The sequence below is a fragment of the Pezoporus occidentalis genome, unplaced genomic scaffold (genome assembly GCF_034315485.1).
Source record: "Pezoporus occidentalis ecotype Australia unplaced genomic scaffold, CSIRO_AGI_Poc_V1 ctg135, whole genome shotgun sequence".
NCBI lineage: Eukaryota > Metazoa > Chordata > Aves > Psittaciformes > Psittacidae > Pezoporus > Pezoporus occidentalis.
Window position 1 is genome coordinate 1,034,641 of NW_026913157.1, and position 20,883 is coordinate 1,055,523.

The window sequence follows — 20,883 nt, forward strand, 5'->3', positions numbered from 1 at the left end:
TCCTTAACTGTTAGACCGTTGTTCATTGTTTTGTATCAGTGCCTCTTTCCTCCAGTCTTCCTCATAAGCTTTCCAAGATGTGACAGCAGTGAAAGTACTCCAGGAAGTGCAAATACTTTCTTCAAAACTGGAAGTGTAGTTTGAAAAGCCACGAGTAGAATTCTACATGACATGTAAGGAACAAGATTATCTTCATTTTTCATTTGCTATTTAAAATAGGGACGATATTGATTCTTGTGGCAGCAGTTTAGACCATAAGACAGGGTATAGATTAAAACACTGAAGTATGTTTGCAGTAGAAGTTTCCAAACTTAGTTACAATGTGCTGCCCATTCACTGCCTGAAGATTTTCCCAGTTGGGCTTCAAAGGGCTTTTTAGTGCTGCAGTATTTAGGCACTTTGCATCTAACTATTTGCCTAATACTGTAGATTAAATCCATAAAGTTGTGCTTTGTTAATATAACCATCTAGGTGAGAATTTTCACAAGAGAATCTTCTTTCATTCCTCCAGTTTTCACCGTGGGTTTTGATGCAGATACATAAGTGAGGAAGATTCTTTGTTCATCATAAAATCTTCAGGGTCAAGACCCTGTCACAGTCAGGATTTGCACATGTGCAAAACATTGTTCAAATCTTATATATTGATTTCACTGAGTTTGGAGTAGGAAAATTACCTTAGACATACCTTTTCTGCAACTGTAGATCTGTTTGGGCCAGTATAATGTTTCATGAGCAATGTTTTAAAAGTCATTATTACTCCTCTTCATTCTTCTCACTCACACTTCTCCTTGCTGCTTCAGAATTTGAAGAAATTATTTTTAAAGCAGCCTCTTAAGCATCTTTCTTTAGGTTTTGAGATAGGTATTTGAACTGGAACAGGCGTTTAGAGTCCTCTTCTAGTAATAAGTCTGCCTTGTGGGAATTTTAGATTTTTTTTTTTTTCAGATTTTGTTCCCTTGTTCTGCAGTATGCAGTTCAAAAATGTACCATAAGATATATTAACTTCATTTACCTTAATGAAGCTAAGAACACTAAACTCTTGCGCTTGAAGTGGCAATTTAGTGCCAGTAATAGGAAGCAGCTTTGTTGAAGCAGCTTTGTTGAAGGATATTTCTGCTGAAATTATTGCTATAATGTATTGATACATTGCTGTCCATTTTGTGGTGATAGATGTGGGATTCAGATGCAGAATTTTTAATTTATTCTTCTATATGTAAAGTCTCCATAAATAAATGGTGTTCATGTGCTAAATGACTAGTGGACATAAAGACTTGTCTTTCCTGTAAAAATCTTATGAAATAAAAATGCAGAGATTAATGCCAGGGATTATATTAGCATCTGTTCTTTTAACATGATCTAAGGGTGTAAAGATCATAGAGTAGAAGGATCATAGAATACTTAGGGGCGGAAAGGACCTTAAGATCATCTAGTTCCAACCCCCCTGCCATGAGCAGGGACACCTGGCACTAAACCATGTCTCTGTCAATCCTGGCCTTGAACACCGCCAGGGATGGAGCATTCACAACCTCCCTGGGCAACCCATTCCAGTGCCTCACCACCCTAACAGGAAAGAATTTCCTCCTTAGATCCAATCTAAACTTCCCCTGTTTAAGTTTGAACCCGTTACCCCTTGTCCTGTCACTACAGTCCCTAATGAAGAGTCCCTCTCCATCATCCTTATGGGCCCCCTTCAGATACTGGAAGGCTGCTATGAGGTCTAAATTTATGTTTGTTTTTTTTTTCTTGTTGTTGTTTTTTTTTTTGTTTTTTGTTGTTTTTTTTTGTTTGTTTTTTGTTTGTTTTTTTTTTTGTTTGTTTTTTTGCATTGGTACACAATTGTCCTGGTATTCAATGCACACATTAATTTAGATTCAGCATAAAGTGTATTTCTGCCTCTGCAGCTTTTCTTGAACTCGGTTTTACTGCAAAATTCAGTTAGTTTGCATCAACATTCAACTATGGTACTATTCATCAGAAGCTCAGTAAGATAATAGAGATGTTAAATTGCTGTAATCTCATTTGCAGTGGTAATTAATAGGGTATATAGATACAGAAGTATACGGAATGTCAAAATGCGAACATGGAATGAATATGCAGAGTTTAGTCTTTAAAACACTTTCTTAAGCTGTGAAAGCACTCCAGGTAAAATAATAAATTCCAAAAAAATTTTAAAAATTTTTAAGCTGATGGATATTTTCCTGAATTCAGTTTTGTAAAATATCCAAGCTGTCTAAGCATGTGCATAGTACAGCCTTCTAAATAGACTGGGTTTTGTCCTTTCCTGCAAAACTGTTATTTTCTTTTTTGTTTAACTGTGAGAGCGGGCTGTAAAATGTATATAAGGCTTTATTCGCTAGTTAAGGAAGTGCATGTTTTAGTTATAAAGAAAGGGAGGAGTTCGTGTCATCATGACCTCTCTCTGTCTTTTCTTGGCATGGAGTGAGGCTTCTCTTCCGCACTGTGCGGACGCCACACATGAGCTGAATTAGCTTTTGAACTTTTCATGTACTATAAATCTTGAGACAATGAAGTTAAAGTATACGTCACTAGGTGGCACTGAAACATCGTTGAATGCCCAGTACAGGCTTGAGCTCTTCATCTGTGCTGCTGTTGCTGCCTGGCTTTGTAAGTGTCAGGGAAATTGTTTTATTGTTAAAGGGCATAGTGTAATATATTCATCTCCATCCAAGGCAGCCATTTAATGCCCTGAAACATGCCCTCTCACAGCTCTGGCCTGTTGACTATGCTTATTTGGTGTAATAATTAGCAGAATTTTTCACTAACAGCAGTACTTACGAACACCTCACATTTTCCTCTGTGCTTTTGTACGTGATGGATTGTGCATTCTATGAATAAAGTTAAGCGGGTCACAGCCTAAGCCCTGTACAACACAGCTATTTTCTGCACAATAGTTTTGAATAGATATATTTTAACTCCTTTTTAATCCCTGTGGTGTGTAATGCAAACAAATTTGAGTCTTTTTGTAATAGACCATTGAAAACTTGCAAGCACAGAACAGTTAACTTCTCAACTTAAAGAACGAAAGAAATCGAAGGAGGAGCTGTAGAAATTAGAGAACGCTGTCTTTACCCGTGGCATGCTACAAAAGACTGTTGTAAAGCTTTATAAATTTTGATACTGATCTCTCTGCGATGCTCTGGAGGTACAATTTTCATATGCATGGTAAAGATGATCTTTCTGCTGTCCTGATGTTCAGTTGCTCTGCTTGGTGTGAAAATACAGGTGGGACACCTGCGTGAAACAGCTCTTGCCTTTTTTGCACTTTACTAGATGGAAATGAGTATGTTAAAAATTGTTTTGATGGAAGTAAAAAGAAAAGGTCCTTGAATAAATGCTGTGGTAGGGATTCCTGTTATGGTTCTTTCACAAGGACTGGCAAGGACAAATAGAGTTAAGGGTTCCCAAAATTATTAGGTAAAGGTAGTAATTTTTAGTTACACTTCTAAGAAAAAATCTAATGAAATTCCTATATAATGAATTAATTCAAATAACTGTGATTTGAGACGTTTGGCATATGAAAATCTTGCTCTGCATGGAGACCATCAAACCTTTGTCCCTTCTACTTTAGGTGGGATTTGCAGCATATGTAGTACTAAATGATAAATGTATCAAACAACTCTTATAATCATTTGATAGTATCTGATTCTAAAATTGTCCCAGTATTTTTTTTCTTTAAATCCTGCATTGTTCATTCATTCTTCACACAGCCGTTCCTGAATTCTAGTTGTGCTGAAGTAACTGCATTGTAGAAGGGGAAGTAATACATGTTAAGCCAGCAAGTAAGAACAAAGGTGGCCCTGACAGCTTTCTCTTAATGGCAGTTCCTTGCCCTCAGCCTCCTTTATTAATGAATCTGAACTGCTGTCACTCAGATGGTTTTAACACAGACATGCATACTTTATGTCAAGAAGGGTGGCATAGTTGTTTCATTTTCAAGTTGAGAGTACCCTAACATACAGAACCACTGTATCAGATTATAAAATAGTTGACTCTACCCCTTGTAGACAGTCTGAAGGAAATGAAATTTAGTTGTTCTTGTCTTCGAAATGTCCTCTAAGAAAGCAAGAGAGTTCAGAATCTTAAGGTGTCTGCAGTGTTTTTGTTTGGATAGAGAGTTGTCTGCATGCCTTTGATGATAGATCAGAACAATCTTCGTAAAGTTGCACTTCCCTTTTTTGGATTTTTTTTTTTTTTTCCATGTGTTTATCTCTTTTTATAAAGGGTTTCTACCGCTCCTCACCTCACCATCCCTGTTCTTCCCTTGTACTAATTTACCTGTGGGCTTTTTGATGATCTTATATAACATATGCAAGTATCTTCTTAAATCAAAACAAAACAGAGTCTGTTTGGTGCTTTTTTTTCTTGTTGTTTTATTAGATCATTTAATGGATTCAATTTTTCATGTTACCACACAGTTGATAAAACATTTGTGTATTTTCTTATCAGCCTGGTACATCTTTAGTATCTGTTAATGGATCAGAATGACTGCTTCACTTTTTCCTTTATTTAGACAATGAATCCAGACCATTCGAGAATGAGTTCGTAGTTTTTATAGGAATTGTTTGTTTATTAAATTTGGCACTAAGAATATGCACTAGTATGAGTTTAGGGTTTTGGTTGGTTTTGTTTTTGTTTTGTTTTTTACAGTTAGGAATATAAGTATACGGGGAGAAAGGACAGACAGAAGTTCCCCTGAAGAAATGTACTCAAAAGACTTAAGAAATAATTTTTGTTCATGTCCATTTTAGTGGAGTAGTGCTGTTCTGCAAAAATCACACCCGGTCATTGCAACGGAGGGGGGAAAAGTTAACAAGAAATAACATTGCTACATGGAATTAGTAAGGCAAGAGTTAGGATTGCTTATTTAAAACATCATTATTTGAAAAAGTAAGGTTTGCTATGTTTTCTCAACAAATATATGCCTAAGGAAAATGTTAATCTGTGTTATGAAATTTTGCTGCGATGGAATAAAGGAAATCACATAAAAAGTAACTTCTCTACTTTAATACCAGATCAGTGCTCTCTGGTATTTTTTCTCTTAGTATACATTATGCTTATTCTTTCAATTATGCAAAGTCAGTTTAAAAATGAAATGTGAGTGACAGGAAAGTGAGAATTCCTTCCTTCAGTTGTAGTTCTTTAACCTTACGGTATTACTGTAAATGTTCCAAATACTATGAAATACAGATGCCGACAAAGTCTTGTGTAAGTTTGCCTGAGTTGTGAGGCAGGTGAGAATTTTCAGCACCAGCTTCAGGACTTCAGAAAAATATATTCTTACAGAACCGGACCAGGGTCTCCCAGTTCACTGACCACTGGTGACTGGCAAAGTGATGAATCAAAACCAAACTGAGGAATATGATGCGTCAAGCTTTCGGTCAGTGTGGCTGTACTGCCTCCAGTTTATTTGCTTAGGCTCTATGTGCAGAATTTCTGCAGGAAATATGAGTGATTCATTGCAGTCTGCTGGTCTAAACAGTTTGGGAACCACTCTACTAAAATGTATCATTTAGTAAAATATCCAAACTTTATGTGAAAAAGAACGTCCATGAGGGAAAATTCATCTCACACAGTGATGATCTCCAATGGGTAATTATCCTTTCTTTTAAATTGTGTTCCCTGTTTGTGGTCTGAACTTGTCTAACCTTCTTTCAGACCCTGAATTTTGCTAATCATTGTCTGCCAGCTGAAATGTTAAATGTTAGCTTTCTGTGCCCCATGTGGCTTATTCCAGAGGCTTTGAACAAAGCGAAGCCTTCAAACTAAACAATTACCTAAGTTTGAATCGTTCACTACATTTGGATTGTTCACTGTGAGGTTTTTTCTTTAAATAGTTTTTGTTACAATCTCCCCACACCTTTCTGCAAACCACATATAGCAGTATCGTTAAACTTGTATGCCAAAATTCAAGTGTTTCATTAATAGCTGTCTTACTATGAAGTTGATGCAACAGCTGCAGTCTGTAGGTTTTCTGAATAACTGTTAGTACCATTATTTGAACAATGGCATCATTTATGCAAAATTAGCAAGTTACTGCATTATAAATACAAAGCAACGTCTGTGCATTTATTACACCAGTTACTCGTATAGTAAAATATTACAAATAGCACTTCTTGCCATTGAAAGTTCTTGTATAAACATTGATACATGTTAAATTTATGAATATAATGTGATCTGTAATTACTATGTCTGTGAAATAGTTTGTAAAAACAAAAAAAAAACACGAACAACTTTCTTAACATTGTACTCTATGTAGCTTCAAAACAGCATCTCAATGGTCGTGCTGTTTTGGAAATAAGTTGACAATTTGTATGACACCAAATTTGTTGTAACCATGATAACAGATCAGTGATGGTTGCCTTTAAATTGTTTTGGAGAGAGGAAGGGGAATTAAACAAAGCTTCTGCTCAGAGGCTCCTCTAGTGTGAGAAATGTTTGAAGGAAAATCTGTGTTTATCATGTCCTTGAAAAGAACAAATCACAAAGATTGAAGAGCAGAAGCAGGAATCGTGGTGCTGCCTCTGCAGCTAAATCCCGAGGGAATTAGCATGCCCCTTCTGTGCTTTCCCTCTGCAGTGGTTTTGCTAATTGTGACATATACTCTCAAGAATTATCTTGTAAATACCTCCTTTAAAACATACTGGCTCCGTATCTGGGGAAACAAGACTTACACAAGAGAAAAGTGTTCCTGGAATACATCTCCTTTTATCTATAAGGCTTTCAACCATCTTCCTCTCTTTTCATTATGGAGTCAAGAGCACAGCTAAGTAATCAAATATGATGTCTTGGAAGGCTGTAAAGCTCTTCAAATTTCACCACGTTTGTAAGTGCTTTTATACTTTCTTAGTGCTTATTGTGCTAATAAAATCTCTGGAAAATAGTTCTGTAATAAATATCAAGAGTCAACAATTTAGTAATGGCCTATGAAGATGTTCAAATACTATGTAATGGGGGCATGACAGTTACAGTATGTGAAATCTAATGCTCTAGCTCCTTATTGATCTTCTTCGTATTCGATGCATGGGACATGCATTTGCACTTAGCGCCTGCTCTTTCTACATTAACACTGTCTTCAGCACTGTTATCAGGGGGACTTTAGAAACCACATTTAATGCTAAACTGAAGTATTTAAGGAAATATCTGTATTTTTTTTCAAGTATCCACTTTCTTTTCACTTTACTTTTGACTGCTCTTTCTTCTGGGTGATGCTTCAACACGTAAAGATTTCCCCCTCCCACTTTTTTAAGTATTCTTATTACATATTGAATATTTCTACCATTACCTATCAAAACCTATATAGACCATAAATCCTGCAAGGCTCATTGTTTTCTGGAAATGAAGAAAGGCTGTACGAAATTTAATTGCATCTTAGATCTTTTGCTGGTTCTGAAAAACTATTAGCATGACCTGCTCATATGTGTGTGTGTGTGTTTTAAAGTTCTCTGTCTGTGTCTGCAGAAGTTATAAGCCTGTCACAAAGGTTCTGAATCTACGTGACAAGCTTTGTCAGCCCTTGGTTTTCATCCTGGAGGTCTCTGGTTCATTCTCAGCCTGTTTGCTTTTACTTTGCTGTGCTAATTAGCTGTTAGACCCCAGTGAAAGTTGTACAATTCCACATTGCAGATATGGAATACTTCTCAAAATGTGGTGATTCTTCATGTTTCTGTTTCCTTGAACCATTCAAGGGGAAACTTGTAAGGCTACATAGTAGTATCACACTGCATCCTGGTAATAGACTTCAGAAGTTAGACAACATCAGTAACTTCTTAGTGTCCTAAGAATGTGAGAAGCCTATATGTATCCTTGTTTCAGCATGAACCCTTGTTATAATCTGTGGTTTTATTTTAGCTGATTTTAATATTTATTGAATTTTTTATCTGATAAAAGATTGGTGGTTAGTATTTCACGTAGGGTCAAATCTGCTTAATTTTTTGGGGATGAGTGTATAGGGGTATTTTTGCTACATCATGCAGAATTAATTGTTGGTGACAGTCATTGAGGTTCCTGTCTTCTGGTTCTTTGGAGGTGAGCTGGTTAAGAACTGCTTGTTTAAGAAATTCAGTTTCTCAGCAGCTATTGGCTATTTCTCAGTGAAACAATGCAAATAATGGCATGCAGAAATGGCCCAGTGTTGTTCTCTATTCCTTGTGATTCACAAACATGTTGATTTAGAAGTATCAATTGTTTGTAACATTTCCTTAGGTTCATCTGTGCTCTTTTGTCCATATGTATAAAAAGAAAACTAAAGACTTGGAGATCAGATTCAAACTTGATCATTGTTCTAAAATAAAGTTTGAATGTTCTTACTTCTCACTGAATACAGCTGATCATTTTACCAACCAGGATGCACAAATGGCAGGGAACCAGAAATGGGTGATAGTGTCAAGATGCTTGCAGTGATGGTAGAATTTTCTTAACAAGTATACTGAGAAGGCTTAGGGGCATTTTGTCAGCAAAAAAGTGGCTGTGTTTAAATAATTTATAATTTCAAACTTTTTTCTTAATTATTATTTAAAACGTTAATCCATGCGTGACAAATCTACACTCAGCTGGGTAAGAAAAGTGCCAGTTCTGTTTCATTAACAGCCACTGGCCAAAAGAACAATGTTCCTGCAGGTTAAAACAGTGATTAAGGGGCCCTTAAGACTCAAGGTGGGGAAGGAAGGGGTGCAGGTAGTAGAGGCATTTTTCACACATTGCTAAGCTACTTCAAGGCATAAATTAACTCCTAGTTCAGTTACATCAGTTCAAGTATGTTGTGCATATGCATGACTGGTCTGCGTGTGCGTGTGAACCAAGATCTGGGCCTCTTGATTTTTGAGAAGGGGCAGGAGAGGTTGAAATTAGTAAGCAAAACCAAACAGTACCTTTGAGGAAAAAACACCAGCCTTTCAGACAGCTGCTCAGTCACAAGTATTGGTGTTAGACCTGAGGTCTTTGCATTATAGTAGATTGTTCCTTACATAATGTAATTTTCATGTCCAGATCACTTGAGCTGCATCCTACCACTTGTGTAACAGGACTGGTTTGTTCAGTGGGTGAGCAAGGTGCATAATAGTTACATTAAATAACCTTATACTTTGTTGTAGTATAGTTAGGAAATGGATTTATGCCAATTAAGTATGGTTATGTAGCCATAGATATATTTAATATGCATTTATATGGAATAATAATAATGAGAATGCAAGTTTTTGTCCTTAATATGGAAACGTTTTTGACTTATAGTATTATGGGTTGGGGAGCTGTCGTATGCAAAGTATAGTACAGTGTGGTCAGATGTCTGCCAGTATTTTTGCAAGGCTGGATTGTCGGAAGAGTGTAGCACAGACAAGGCTTTTGGTAAAACTTCAGTGTAACAAAGGGCAGCCTGGGAATAATGGTACTGGTAAATTGGCCAGTCCCTCAAGGTCTTCTAATGAGTGGAGCTTAGAAATAATTTGAAGAAAAAAAATTCTGGGATCAGATATATGTGATAGTGGAAAAATAGAAGCTGTAATGGCGCATTTAGAATGTATTTTTTTTTATTACTCCTGGTTAATTTCTGACATAGCTGGTCTTAGTGAGCCACTTGAATGATCTTGGTTGCTATGAAGTTTTAATAGTTAACACTTGGAAGGCCTTGTAGTTTAAACAAATGTTAACTTCAAAATCACATTCCTTCCTTGAGAAAATATCCCAAATTGGGTATGCCTTTTTAATTCTTCATTTTTTTAAAAACGTGAAACAATATTTGGAGGTAAGGCTTTGGAAGTTCCTGTAAAGCAATGACTTTTTTCTAGATGGGGTTTTATTTTTGTGTCACAAAATTTTTACTGAAGAAAGTGCTTAATCTTCCTTTATTATAAAGCCATTGAGCTCTCACTTCAGAGTGCTACCCCATTTCTTCATGCATGACTTGAAAGGAATCCATGTTTTCATATAGTTGATTAAAAACCCCAAAAGATGAAAGAGAAACACAGGCCCTAATGTATGTTCTTATGTGGGGAAGAAGCCAATAGAAAAGAGGGATTTTTGAAAATCAAAGGTTTGCATTTGAACTTGTGATTCAGATCTTTCTTTCAGGACAATATGCATTCTCAGAGTGCCTTGCTAAACCTCATAACCCTTTGGAAAACAAGACTATTGGGAAAAACAGTGGTGGAGGTAGAGATGATACTTTCTTATGCTTTGAATCGAGGCCTTTTTTGTAGGAGCTGACCAAGAATTCCTGTAAACACATTGGACTGCATTGAAAACAAAAATTAAAAACAAAACCCTGAAGTGTTTAACTAGCTCTGTTCCTTAGTCATATTCTCAGAAGTGTAAAAGCTGCAGCAGGCAGTTAGAAAAACTTAGGAAAAGAAAAAAGGGCAGTGTTTTAAGAACTTCTCTAGAAAAGAGTTAAGGCAGAAGGGTTTTCATAGGCTGTGAATGGAGATGATGTTTCAAAGCTGTTAGGCCTTGCTCCTTCCCTCCTTTAGCCTCGCTAAGATTATTTGTCAGATTAGACATGAGATAGGTAAAACTCAGCCTAGATAAAAAGTTCAGATTTCTTTTACCTCTCTGCTGTAAGATTGCTAAGGGTTGAGGGGAGTAAAAATGGGCATTTTCAGTCATTAGTTGAAAAAAAACCCAACATTGACCTAATGAAATTAAGGCAACATTAGGTGGGACTTTAGGTCACTGTAACATGAGTCAGGTAGTGAATCAGAAAATTCAGAGTACGCAGAATTGTTTTGCTGGTTGTGCTCTTTTCTTTGCATCAAGCGAGTGCAAGCTTCTGTTGCCAAGCACCAGCTTGAAGAGTCCAGTCAGTTCCCAGCCATCTGCTGAGACAATATTTCATAGACATATCATGTGTGTCTATGAAATATTTGTAAATAATAAATATTGAAGAATTGTTCAAGTAGGAAGCTAAATGCAACAGCGAGATACTAATTTTTTCTTTGAATTGTTTTCTTTCATATGTGTTTTTCATAGCATGATTTGTTTGCACTTCATTCTCTTTGTTCTGCATGATGCTAATTCTAAGGTGAAAGTAAATAATTAGTGGCTGGAAAAAAAGTTGCTTGCCATCCACTCAGAGACCAGGAACATGCCTGTTAGAAGATTCAAAACAATGTCTTTAAAAAAAATCTTTTCTAAGGAATAATGACATTGGCTTTTCCAGGTTAGTGACTTTCAGTCATGTTTTTTGGCAGTCTGCTAGTTTGAAGAAAGTGTATGTTTTAACTGCTCATCACAGTGAGTAGTTCTTGTTTAGCTAAAAACTATCATTCTTAAATGCTTCGTAGGCACTGTTGTGTTGGTCCATGTCTTGGACTTGTGTGACTGACTGTTTACACCTGGATAGGATGGTGCTTCACGTCCAGAGAGATTATGCGGTGAAACTGGCATTTTCCCGGAATTCAGGAGAAATGCAGGGTAGCAAAGAGGGTTATCTTTTTAGAGGTGAATGATACTTGCATAGACTGAAGTGTCCCTTGTTCTAAAAAACGCAGTTTCTTCCATAAATTTTTCAGTGTGTTTTACGCTAAGTACTGGGGAAAGAAACAAGCTTTTCCTATTAATGTTTTCAGTGATTTCCCATATTAGAAATTGTTGAGTCATTGCAGCCTTACATTTATTGTCAGAACTAATTTCAGTAATATTTCAATGTGATTTCAGCAGAAATAGTTTTCATCATACATTGCTTCAGCCAAGACAGTGATCTCTAAATTGGAAAGTGACTACTGTCTTCTGACTTGTGTTTGATGAGACTATATGGGAATTCTGTGTTTGAAACACTAACGTCTTCACAAGCCTTTATAGCCTAGCTATTGAACTTTTGTATTACAATTAGGAGAGCAATGAAACCTTTTGAGAAAGACATTGACACCTTGCAGCGAAATACTTCAGCTGCAAAAGTTTTTTTACATGGTGGTGATTCTTGGGTAGAAAATGCCATTAAGTCCCACCTTCCTTTGTACCACTTAATTTGAAAATGACAGCCCATGTATGTATAACTGCATTTTGGCCTGTGACTTTGATACATATTCATTGTGTTTCTATCGCTTCCTCTGCTCTGTAACATACACCATGTTACTTCTACTGTTATGAAGAAACATAGTAAAAAAACTGTCCATAGTGATTGGGAAATTTCGATTATTGCTAGTTCTCTTGCTGAAGTTTACAACCATCTCATTAATAAACCTGTTTTTTACTAGTAAATGAGCAGAGATTGTTAATGTCTGAAGGAAGTTTATCACATGCTCTGAAATTGGGCATTAGTACTTCTGGTCTGCCTTCCAGTTATCAGAGTCAGATATAATAGATCCATTAACACTCACAGCAGCCTAAAAAGTAATATATTTGCAGAGATTTTTCTCATTTCTGAAGGCCCAGGTACAGTACAACATTTAGCAGGGTTTCTTGAGCAGTGCCCAGTGCATGGTGACATTATAGGGATGGTGCACTTACAATTCTTTCACATACTGGCATCGCGAATGTATGTATGTAAAGATTACGTTGGTTCTTAAAGTGTAGGAAACATAATACTGGTACCTCAGTAAGCTGTTACACAGTAATTTTTAAAATGTAAAAACGAGGTTTAAAGAATGCTTTTTTTCAGATGCCTGGAAACTTCAAATAAAGGCATTTTTATTTTTCCTATTTCAGAGATTATATGTTGGAAGAGCCCATAAGCAATGCTTGTGTAACCGAGCTTAGACTTACACATTAACCAGCTGGTATAGCCAGATCTTCAGTTCTCTTTTTTCACTTTTTGGAGGTATTTGTGAGCAACTTGATGTTTTTGACATCTGTGTGACAGCTTCTTGCATAAGAGATGAGCAGCATGTTATACCACCCAGCTGTGCGTATTAGTCTGTACATCAAGCCGAAGAGCAGCACTTAGCCAGATCTGACAATCAAATGTGAACTAGTATTACCTGTACACAGGAGTGCATTTTAATGTGTGCTTTTTGCCAAGAGGCTGGTACTTGACAAAGAAATTGTCAGAATCTCTTTTTCCGACCTCTTTCTTATTTTTTTCTCCCCCACACTCGTGAGTCCATGTTAAAATATTTTTTTTTCTTGCAGTTTAATATGGTTTATCTTACAGAAAATAAAGCCAATTTAATGTTTTCAGTAATTTCTGGTAATAAAATTGCAGCAAGCTTTGTATAATAGAGAAGTGTTACCGGTTTAGATTATGCAGCAAATTAACCATGTCATTTTCTGCAGCTTAATCTAAAGTAATGTTATGTTCAGTTTCACCATGATTTCATATCAATGTGCCAACAGCCTGTTTCCAGAGAAGCCAGGACCTAGAGAAATTTTACTGCCAGTTTCTAAAATTCAGTGCTGCTTTTCTCAGTCTATTAAGAGTCAGTAATCAGCAGTTTTGAGTGTGGAGATGGGTGAGAGCTACTTGATCTTGGTTTAGTTTTACTGATCTGTTAGCTATAAACCTTAAAGTTTCTAGACTTCTTCGTGGATTTTAGAGCTCATCATCTTCCTTGATGATTGAATTTGAATAAATGAAATTCACTGTCACAGAATAAAATATGCACTAACACTCTTCATAGTTCCACTTGCCTTGTTTACGTATTTGTTATAAACCAGATGTTATTACTAAAAGTCGTAATTCTTTCTTCCTTTTTTCATTGACAGAACAGGTAAGACAGAACAGGCAACCCCCCAAAAAATTATAAAGAGGCAAATTTACAAAAAGCCTTCTTTTAACAATTAATTCTCTTGTCTATGGAATAATCAATTTGTGGTGACATCTAGGTGATAAAATATGTAGTTTTCCCCTATATATCTTCTTTTTATGAAAATGTAGGTGACGCACTTTAACTTATCTTTAACTTATTCTGTGGGGGAGGGGTTGGTGCTTTTGGTTTTTTTTTCTATTGTATCTTTTAAAAGTGGTATTCCATTTCCATGGTCTTTTTCTTATAATAGAGAAGTATTGAGCGAGCTGCCACTCCAATTATTTCTTGCAATTTTGTTTATGTAGTTGAAAATACTGCAATAGAAGTAGGAATGTAAATCCTGTTATCTGAAATATATAAGCATTATGACAGATGTATTTTTGTAATCTTTGAGTTGTATTTTTGTTAGTAAATATTTGTTAACAATCAAAGTTTTTAAAGGAATCATCCTTGCAAGCTAAAAGAAGAAATAAAGGAAATGGTGTATTAATTTTCTAGGCCAATACTTCCACTGCAATAATTTTTACATTGGTGTTAATCTGTACTTACATGATGTTGAGTTAGGCTGTGTGTACATAAGTGTGGATGGATTTGCCATGGGTTGGAATTGTTTCATTCCAAAAATCTGATGGCATATTTCAATTGTCTCTTGCACTTTAGCTCACAATTAATTGTATAATGCATACAATAATTTTAATTAATTTTAAATTTAACAATTTATTTAAATTCTGTTACTAATGAAAACCTCGGAAATGCAGTTTGTGGAAATAGGGTTTTTGTGTTAGCAATTTCTTAGTGATTGTGTTCACTCAACATCAAAGGACATACAGCCAGTCTAAACCAGAAGCAAGAAGAGAATTAAGAGAACAGGGGTACAGAGAAGACCTACTCTTCACGGTCAGCTGGTTCTTAGTGTACTCCCAACATCAAACCAGATTTGTGGCTATCCACTGGGATTTCCATTTAATGGAATATGACCTTTGGATGTATGAGATCCACAAATGGAAGAAGAAAATAAAATGAAAAAAGAAATCAGAAATTAGTAGGTAGAAATCAAGCATAGTTCTGAAGGACATAAGATTAAGATGGATTTTCATCAGTGTAATAAGGACTCATATTCTAAAAAGAATTTAGGGGAAAAATGCTCATGTGCTCTGTAACTAGCAAACCTGAATTACTGCTTTGTAAGTGGAAAAGCTCTACTGATTTTTTGCATCCATTTGCTTTTACTTAATTTCGAGAATCAAAGGTAATAAGAAAAATAATCGTACATGTTTGTCTCTTTATAATACTAGTTTTATATTTGCTGGTTTTATCTTGGGTTCTTATCTAACTTTATGTTTCAATTTTACCCCTCTAAAACAGAAAAAAGAGCTTCTTCAAGAACTTGGAAAGGGCAGACTTCCATATATGACACCAGTCGATGCCAATTTCCATCAGTTGGTAATGTATTTCTTCTAACTGCACTTGTTCTAAACTAAAATGCCTATTTGACCGAACAATAAATCTTTCTTCAAAGAGAAACTGTGAAATCTGATATGAAAATGGGATTCTCATGGCTGACAGTGTGCTTCCAAGTAATGTGAAATACGACCTCCAGAATTGGGATATTCAAGAATGAAAACTTTGTAAATTTATTTTTAGGATTTTGTCCTGAATATCAATACCTGAGCACCAGGTAACACGTAACAGTCACAGTTTCTTATGCTTTATTAAAATAAAATACACTGACATTTTTAAGGGTTTATTTGGTGGGTGTTCAGAATCATGAAGTCAAACTCCTGTTTTGCCATGGGATTACAGTTTTGATACTGAGCAACCTCTCTACTTCCCTCACTTTTGTCATTTATTTGGGTTGTAGGATGCTTAGAGAAGGCATGGTGTTCTCAGTGTTCTTACAGTCCTGAACATAGTGGAACTAAGTTCTTGATAGGCATCTTTTACAGCTATAGGGATAATAACATAAAACAAATCCCAACACCAAACACACTCTTTTCATGCTTAATCTAATGTTCATGAAGAAGCTCTTCCCCCCTCTTGAGACTTGGGTAGCTTACTGTTTTCTGCTTCTTAGTCGTGTTACATCCCCTCCTGTTTGATATTTTCTGTCGGTGCCAACAGCAGCTAAGCCCAGCGTATTTTTCTGTCTTTGTAAATCCAGTCTCATGGAGCTGAAGATGGAGCTAAGGCTGCCCAAGTGGCACCTCATTTACTTAGTGTCAGTAACTCATAAGTATAGAAGACAATGGGAACAAGATAAGCAGTGAAATCAGACCGCTTCTGGACTTTTAGTCCAGAAGTTTAGATACATTCTTCTTGCATCATACAGATTTATCCTTTTTTGTGTAGTGTTGTGTGTGCATGCTAGGTATTTTTAAGTCTATGTGAGAATCGGAAGCATCATGAGCACCTCTTAAATTCTTATGGTGGTTGTGAGATGTTACTTAAATCAAAGCTGTACATATTACAAGTTCCATGGTGCTTAAATGTAGTACAGATGGAGGAGAAGGGTGAGAGCTTGAAGACAACAAGTTGGCAAAATGAAATATCGCATACAATTCAGTTTTATATTCTATCTTTCTGGGTGACTCATGCCTTACTACCTTAAAGATGCACCCCTGACAAAGCAGTATTTTTTAAACACATTGGAAAGGTTAGGTAGGATGCAAGTAAAAGCCTACAGTATCCTGTCAGGTGTGGAAATGTACAGTCTGAACACAAGAGATTCCATCACAAATTATATATCCTGTGTGTTCCATCACAAATTATGTCCACTTTCAGTGTGCCTTGTACAATGCAGGATTTTAGAAATGGGCTCCAAATCATAGGCTGAAACAGTGTAATGTTTAAAGCCACTTAGAAACAAGGAAAAGTCTGTTAGCAAGGCAGTTCACAAATATAGAATCATAGAATGGTTTGGGTTGGGAAGGACCTTAAGATCCTCTAGTTCCAGCCCCCCTGCCATGGGCAGGGACACCTCACACTAAACCATGAGGCATTGGAATGGATTGCCCAAGGAAGTTGTTGAATGCTCCATCCCTGGCGTTGTTCAAAGCCAGATTGGACAGAGCCTTGAGTGACACGGTTTAGTGGGAAGTGCCCTTCCCATGGCAGGGGAGTTGGAACTAGATGATCTTAAGGTCCTTTCCAACCCTAACTATTCTATGATTCTGTGTCAGTCAAGACTCCGTCCAACCTGACCTTGAACACTGCCAGGGATGGAACATTCATGGCTTCCTTGGGCAACCTGTTCCAGTGCCTCACCACCCTCACAGTAAAGAACTTCTTCCTTATATCTAACCTAAACTTCCCCTGTAAATATATATATATATGTATATCTGAAATAAAAACTCAGAATTTCATGATGTAAGTGGCAGTTTGTTTATCAAGGGTCCCTGTTTCTGATTTCTAACTCTGTTCTGTCACTGGATCACCCTGGAGAGTGATTCTCTGCATTTGAGTACCACCTTTAGAAGTGAAGAAAGCATGTGTATATTTAAAATCATGTTTGTAACATTCATATGAAGAATTGAGCATCAGATGTGTAAGATGACTGCTTCTTTCAGAGTGAGCAGGGAATTGACCTTTAATACTTGCTGTCAGGGTTACAGCACAGAGTACATGATTACTTCTCCTTCCCCATCCCCCCAAAACAGCAAGGTGTCCAGTGTGAACCCAGTGTTCACCCTGTCTTCTGATCCCTTAATGCTTTCCTTATGTAGGACATTGCACAGTGACTGGTCAGAGATTTAAAGACAACCAAACTGTTTGCATATGATGTGTTGGAAATGTGTTTCCACTTCCTGATTTCTTCTAAGATTATCAGTGTGGCGTTTTTGGGGTGTGTTTGTTTGTTTGATTTTAAGGTAGAATCCTGAGTATACTGTGTAAAACTTAAAATAGTAATCTTAAAACACAACCGAAAGGTAACGTGCCTCTGACTTGGCTGGCAGCAAGTGTGGAAGACACTACCTTTGCAGTTCAGGAGGGGAATACAATGTTGTTACCTCTGTAGCACTTCCTTTCTAGGGCATGTTTTCAGTAATTTAGTTACTTTATGTCATATTGTTCTTTCCCTCCTTCCATTTGTAATAATTGTTTGGAATTTCATGTGTGCTGTTCATGTAAGAGATTCGGTATATTGAGTATTTAAAAAATATTCAGTAGTAATAACTTTTAAAATATACCATCATAGCGTACGTAATGTGGTAATTGGTTAGTCTTGCCTGAGTATGTCCAATGTGCAGAATTATTTAAAGAAATACTGGCATACTGTATATATATAACTGTTAGTGCTCTTTCTTTTAGACATATTATTTGCATAATGAAGCATATCATGCAGCGATAATCTTTATATGTCACAGCATATAATGTTTTGTCATTATTAGGTATGACTGTGAAAGAATACTTGTGATTCCTATGAACCTGTATGTACACATCTGTAGCCTGTAGCTGTAAATCCTTTATATTTGCAGTTACTGATTTCAGTAGTTATTCTTCGTAAAGTTTTTTTTTGTTGCACTGTTCAAAGGCTGCAGATGCAAAGCGCTGATTGAAACAAAGGGGCCAGTTCAGGATGTCAAGGCATCGTTTTGAGCTTTTGGAAGCTCAGGGGAATTGTGTTTAACAAGTTTGTATTAATTTATTTCAAGGAAAGCTGTGATCCAGTGTTCTGTGCTGAGGATTGTAGAAGGAACTTTAAACAGACATCTGGGACTTTTTTCAAGCTGTGTTATTTGAAGTTACGAATGTAAACACTATTGTCAGTACTTATTATTATCCATAGATACCATTAAAGGGGTTTTCCTCTGTCTAGGAAGCTAGTTTTTGGAAACCATAAGAATATGTAAAGGGAAATAGCTTCACTGTAAAAATTCACAAGAAATGGTGGCAAGGTTTATAGATAAGCTAAGATTTATTATGAGAATCAGTATTTTTAAAATAGACTTCCTGTTATGTTCCCCTCCTTAGCAGAAACAAATGGTCCTATAAAGCCGCCTCTTCAGTGTTGTAGGGTAACAGTGTCTTATTACGCCAAAGTGTAACCATTTTCATGTAGTAGAAAATGCCCAAACCGACTTAACTGCCTGGTTAGTGTTTTCTTTAAAGGTACCTTTTCTGGATTTTAAAATTAATTTCCTGAAAGGCAGGTTCAAATTTGACTTGGAAGTAGATAGTACAAGTGAAGTCGGTTTGAATTGTACCAGGAGCCCACAGATGGATCATAGGTCACTTTTATGCTGGTGGCTTTTTATTTGTTTTTTTAAATCACTTTGAACATAAGCTATTACATTAGTAAAAGTTTTGCTAGATCAGCTTTGTGCATCCATGTGCTTTTGCCCCATTGCTTAGTGCTTTCAAATGTCAGTTTCTTTTATATATCTATGAATTTTAATGAAAAACATGGTAACTTACTCTATTTAAGAACTTATTCTCTAGCCTTTGTCCAGTTTGCCAAACAGTCTCAGCAGTAGCTAAAGCAGATTTACAGGCAGCCAATAGAAGGTGTGATTATGTGATACTCACTTCCTTAGAAAACCAGATTAACAAATTAAAATTATCCAAGCCTTCCTGGAGTGGGAAGCAGTATTTTGCACGCAAAGCAAGATACTGTTGATTAGCAGTGTTACACCTTGCTGGGTGTTGTTCTCTGCTCACACTGCTGGACGTTGAATTCCAGCTGATGCCAGAGCTGATGTGGTCAGGAGGGGATATGAGGAAAAAGGATATTGCAGGAGAAAATGGGAAAGAAAATAATTTTGTCAATCTTCTTTTATCTAAAAGAGGAACTTTTATGTAAAATGGTAGAGTGAATTGGCATGCATTGAGGAATGTGGAGTGTCAAGCACTGTTTTGAAGATAGAGGTGCACCACAGCAGAATTTTGGCTTTGTAAAAAACATACATTGTGTTATTTTTGCCCTATAAAATATTGTTATATAAAACTAATTATTAGAGTTTATTGTGTAGCCCTCTAGAATTCTGCATATCAGAATGAGAGAATTCTGCACATGAGAATGAGATGCAGTTGTCTTTGTTACTGCTTCATATTCTTTTGTCTGTATGCTTAAAGGCTTTTATTTACAAATTCATATGGAGATTCTGCCAGAATCCTCAGATTTATTTCGAATCATAGAATAGTTAGGGTTGGAAAGGACCTTAAGATCATCTAGTTCGAAACCCCCTGCCATGGGCAGGGACACCTCATGCTAAACCATGCCACCCAAGGCTCTGTCCAGCCTGGCCTTGAACACCGCCAGGGATGGAGCATTCACCTCCCTGGGCAACCCATTCCAGTGCCTCACCACCCTAACAGGAAAGAAGTTCTTCCTTATATCCAATCTAAACTTCTCCTGTTTAAGTTTGAACCTGTTACCCCTTGTCTTGTCACTAGAGTCCCTAGTGAAGAGTCCCTCCCCAGAATCCCTGTAGCCCTCCTTCAGATACTGGAAGGCTGCTATGAGGTCTCCACGCAGCCTTCTCTTCTCTAGGCTGAACTGCCCCAACTTTCTCAGCCTGTCCTCTTTTGGGAGGTGCTCCAGCCCCCTGATCATCCTCGTGGCCCTTCTCTGGACTTGTTCCAACAGTTCCATGTCCTTTTTATGTTGAGGACACCAGAACTGCACACAATGCTCCAGGTGAGGTCTCACAAGAGCAGAGTAGAGGGGCAGGATCACCTCCTTCAACCTGCTGGTCATGCTGCTTTTGATGCAGCCCATGACATGGCTTTCTGGGCTGCGAGCCCACACTGCAGCTGGCTCATGTTCATTTTCTCATCCACCAGCACCCCCAAGTCCTTCTTGGCAGGGCTGCTCTGAATCTCTTCTCTGCCCAACCTGTAGCTGTGCCTGGGATTGCTCCCACCCAGGTGTAGGACCTTGCACTTGACATGGTTAAACTTCATGAGGTTGGCATCAGCCCACCTCACAAGCGTGTCAGGGTCCCTCTGGATGGCATTCCTTCCCTCCAGCGTATCAACCGAACCACACAGCTTGGTGTCATCGGCAAACTTGCTGAGGCGCACTCAATCCCGCTGTCCATGTCACCAACAAAGATGTTGAACAAGACGGGTCCCAACACCGATCCCTGAGGGACACCACTCGTTACTGGTCTCCAGCTGGACATTGAGCCATTGACCACAACTCTTTGCTTGTGTCCATCCAGCCAGTTCTTTATCCACCAAGTGG

General features: G+C 37.2%; 1 protein-coding gene across 6 annotated transcripts in view; it reads left to right on the forward strand.

Annotated features, from left to right (window-relative positions):
• FTO (FTO alpha-ketoglutarate dependent dioxygenase) overlaps positions 1-20,883 on the forward strand; it is a 243,306-nt gene that overhangs the window by 28,732 nt on the left and 193,691 nt on the right. For 5 of the 6 annotated variants that reach the window (XM_062609124.1, XM_062609128.1, XM_062609127.1 and 2 more), the window contains exon 2: positions 15,063-15,140. The exons of the other annotated variant lie outside the window; for it this stretch is intronic. In XM_062609124.1, the coding sequence (XP_062465108.1) occupies positions 15,063-15,140 (78 nt within the window). The remainder of the gene's footprint in view (positions 1-15,062; positions 15,141-20,883) is intronic. 6 annotated transcript variants of the gene reach the window in all.